This window comes from Cladophialophora immunda, assembly GCF_000835495.1.
Source record: "Cladophialophora immunda strain CBS 83496 unplaced genomic scaffold supercont1.72, whole genome shotgun sequence".
Classification (NCBI taxonomy): domain Eukaryota; kingdom Fungi; phylum Ascomycota; class Eurotiomycetes; order Chaetothyriales; family Herpotrichiellaceae; genus Cladophialophora; species Cladophialophora immunda.
The window spans coordinates 2,290-6,186 of NW_015622612.1; the positions used below are offsets into that span (position 1 = coordinate 2,290).

The 3,897-nt window shown below is 52.6% G+C and overlaps 1 protein-coding gene across 1 annotated transcript; it reads right to left on the minus strand.

Annotated features, from left to right (window-relative positions):
• Window positions 1-1,629: 1,629 nt before the first annotated feature.
• Window positions 1,630-2,773, minus strand: PV07_12699 (uncharacterized protein). The gene has a single exon (XM_016400249.1). It carries the CDS (start codon window positions 2,703-2,705, stop codon window positions 1,785-1,787), a length of 921 nt encoding a protein of 306 aa, XP_016242105.1. The 5' UTR covers window positions 2,706-2,773; the 3' UTR covers window positions 1,630-1,784.
• Between the last annotated feature and the right edge of the window lie 1,124 nt (window positions 2,774-3,897).

Below are 3,897 nucleotides of genomic sequence, written 5' to 3' on the forward strand. Positions count from 1 at the left end.
GCGTGTTTACGATGGTTATTCCTCATTTTCCTGGGGAATCATGTGGTGGGAAAGACGGGTTGTGACTTACCTCTGCTAGGCTTGAGTCGCCGCTGGGGCCGGAATCTCTGTGCCGAGTTGTGCTAGGACGCATTGTTTGAGCCTCGATGGAAGCAAAAGATACGGAGATTGGGTGGTCAGTGATAGGACTACGATCTCATCTTCACGCTTTTGAGAGCTGTATAATTAGTGCATACATGTTATGCAAACGCAGGCCTCATGCCTATGTGCTCATTATTTCCTCCATTGTTACAATCTGTCCATGTGGTGGTTCAATCTGGAGCCTGAGACGCAGGACCCAAACTTCCGGCCGCACAAGGATCCAGAGCCGTCCCATGTTAGCGTCACTCTTTGTGCCGAATTCCCTGCCCCGGGATGACCCATCGCTCAACACCTCCTTATCATTTTTCCTCCTCGCCAGGACGTCGGTTTGATTCCTTCCATGCTTTCAGCTGAGCTCGCTTCTTGTCGCTCGGCTCCGGGCTGGGACATACTTATCGAGCAGTGGATTTGACTCCGACAAATCCGAACTAGGGCGGGGAATCCAGGTCGCCGAAGGAGAGGCAGCTTGCTACGTTCTCCGGGTGCATTAAAGGCTTCGCTAGAACACCACTAGAACGTCCAGGATGTGTTTCCGCCGGATGAGTTGTAATATTGTGATCACGCCCTTGGTCCGTAAGGGGAGACGGACACACCCTCCGTGGTCTTTGTTCGAGCGTTCGGAGATGGTAGAGAACTTTGGCCCGAAGTTGAGCACCTAGGGTACTGACGAGTTTATGCGAAGCCATTCGGCTCCCGAGCGAGCAACCCGAGAGTCAGTCTGTCGGCGACACTCGATTGATCTATCGAGGAAAGAACAGACCTAAACTCGTCTCTCGTCTACCACAAATCGTCGCATTCGTTCCGGAGTCGAATCTGTAATCGAAGTATACCGGTTTGCCGTCAGAGAAAACCGTCCTGGAGGCTGTCGTGATAATGGAGGTACGTGAGGAGGTTGAAGTCAACGTGAAGAAAAAACCGAAAACCGAGCAGATATTCCATGGGAAAGCACTCTGCGCAGGTGCGCACTACAGGGCAACGTATTCGTCTAGGTCAGGAAGAGTCACGATTTAAATCGTCTGATTATGGAGCACTCTTCACAGACTCTAAATAGCCGTGCCAGATCTGGCCTGCACGCAACGAAGAACTTCGCACCTTTATTGCCCTCCCCCCCCACACTCCTCGGTAGTCAAGGCTAGGCACGTGGTAACCGGCAGAAATCTGGGGCTGTGGATGAGGAGCTGAGCCGTTGGGACGAGGGCTCTCCAAGCGGGGATCACAAAGCCTCAGGTATCCAATCAGATGATTCCGCAAGTTCTATCCGTGCAGACTAAGACTCGCTCCGGATCACTAATCACCGCCCTAAGTAAGCGAAGTAGCTCATTCTCGACTTTCGTTGACTCTCCCGTTGAGAAATCGGGCAATTTAACTTTAGGAGGCTGTGCGAGTAGTTTTATGGGCGAAAGAGAGTAGATGCGGATGGCCATAGTAGAAGTGCGATGCGTTTCCACTGAGAATGTAGGTACTCGGCCAAGGGAAAAAGGTGAAATGTTATTCAAAATGATTTGATATATCCACTATAACCACTCTATATGGCGAGCACATTCCCCACGATACATTAGACGTCTATCCACCTTCGGCCACCACTGCGCAGAGAGTCCTCCTATTGCAACTCCATATTGGGTCCCCCCAGATTCCTCCACGACTTAAAGCATCAGTAGGTACCCACTGGGATCATACACCTTCGAGTTCTTGATGGGAAAGTCGGCCGGAGCAATTTCCAGGCACCCAGCTGGCCATAAGCTGAACAACCCCTTCACTGGCATTTCCTTGGTCGTCTTTAGGATCGTCTTTGGTATCTCGAGAGTGGACGGTAATTTGCGGTAACCTGTTACCGGCCCGGCTCCAACGACGGGCTGAATCCCTTCGCACAGGACGACCTTCTCGCCTCCTCTTATCGAAAATTTCCACTGCGAGTGGCTCTTGGGGTCGGTCCACCGTACTTTCCCATCTACCGCCCAATCTTTTACAGCCGGCGGAGCTGAATATTGGAGCTGTGCACTCTTGTCGCCGTCCATGAATATCTTACCCGAGAGGTCTGCGTCAACTGATGCTAACCCCCGAAACTCTGCAGAATAGCCCCCTGTCTCCGATTCACATGGAAAGAATGTCAAGTCTAGGGACCATATCCAGGCATCATGGATATGGGTTCCCCTCACTAGTGGTAGATTCATGTACCAGGAACAACGCCAAGAATTTGGCATCATCTGGGTGGGGTTTGGCCATTTACTAGGAGGTAAAGCTCTCACCCGAGAATGGTATGAGAGGAGGGCGTCCTTTGCCTCTAGCCCGGTGGCTGCGTACCGTCGAAAGTCGGAATCCGCAGGAAACGTATTTAGCTTCTCGTCTTCAACCCAGGACTTAAAGACACCTTCTAATGTCTTGTGTACCTCATTCTCTGTGAGTAGCCGCTGCAGATACTGGTTTGCGGGGCGTCTGTCCGCCATAATCTGGGAGATAGTCGATAGCTCGATGCTCCAGAGGGGGGAGGGTTGAGACGGATCGCGCATGGGTTGCAGCTCCGCCCCGACTGTTCTCTGGTGATCGGCGGGTTCGGACGCAGCCATCACTCTTTGCGAATTCGCTCCAAATTCTATGGGAACGATAAAGCACTGTGAAAGAATCGATGATTTTCAAAGTCGCTCATACAAAGTGAATTATGCGAATGTCTATCGTCCAAATATACTGGTATATGATGGTACCGTAGCTTCGCTTCACCAGTCTCACCTGAAATGCGGTGTGCGAGAAGAACGATGCTCATTCGCCTCCAATATGGGTTGCATCACGGGGCACAAGCACTCGAGACATTAGGAAATTTCTGGGACATTACATCCCCCGGATAATCTGACTTGCAACCAAAAATTCCACGATAGCGAATTTGGTGGCGTCTTGTGGGGGCGAAGGGGTAGCGAGAGTCGCTGCCGGAGGTGTCGGGGATGGGCCACGTCAGGACAAGACGTCCATTAGCAGTGAGGAATTCGTCGCGAATCAAGGTGAGGGAAGGTTCATCGGCGATCGAGGCAGAATTGCGAGGCTCTAACTGGCAGTACCCATATTGAGGGCGCGTGTCACAAAACCCTAGGCCGTACCACCGTCGATGCCGAGGAGGATTTCCGACCTGGTGACTCCACCAGAGAGCAGATTCGCAGTACGAGGTGTAGTCCGGCAGGTAGCAACAACCTTCCAGGTGAACAAAGTAAACGCCCCAGTCGTGGTTTCGTTATTTCTGAGAATTGGACCCTCTCCCGTGAGGGGCCGCACGGAGCCGCCACGTTACCCCCGTCAGAACAATACCCGGTTACCTGTCTGGCTTTACCAACCTGCCTCTTCACAAATTTTTCTTGACTATGTGACGCTGATGATCCTTGCCCGCGTATCCAGGTCTTTCTCTTCGCCTCCTCGAGATAACTTCTCCTATTCTGACTCGGCAGCTCTCTACATGGCCCTGGCCCAAAAGCTGCATAATACGCCCCACCCTCGGTGTTTCCGACCTTGTTGGGTAACCAACCAGAAAGGGGGTCTAGGCAACGCCATTTCGCTGGCGTAATATATCCTTGGGAGCATACCCCCTCCGCCGAACTGCAGCTGGCCGTGACCTGGCCGCGGCCTTTGGGCCCAGCGGAAAAATGTCTACTGTATCAATATGCAAATGTCGTGTCTGAAATCCCCCAGCAGCCTTTTTGGCGCCACCGCGGCGCTAGTCCTGGTTTGGAAGGCGGCAGGAAGACGAACGTGGCTGCCATGTCAACCCCCCCCCCC

Bases quoted from the DNA above. Each gene is read 5' to 3' on its own strand.
- PV07_12699 (XM_016400249.1), bottom strand. From the start codon at position 2,705: ATGGCTGCGTCCGAACCCGCCGATCACCAGAGAACAGTCGGGGCGGAG.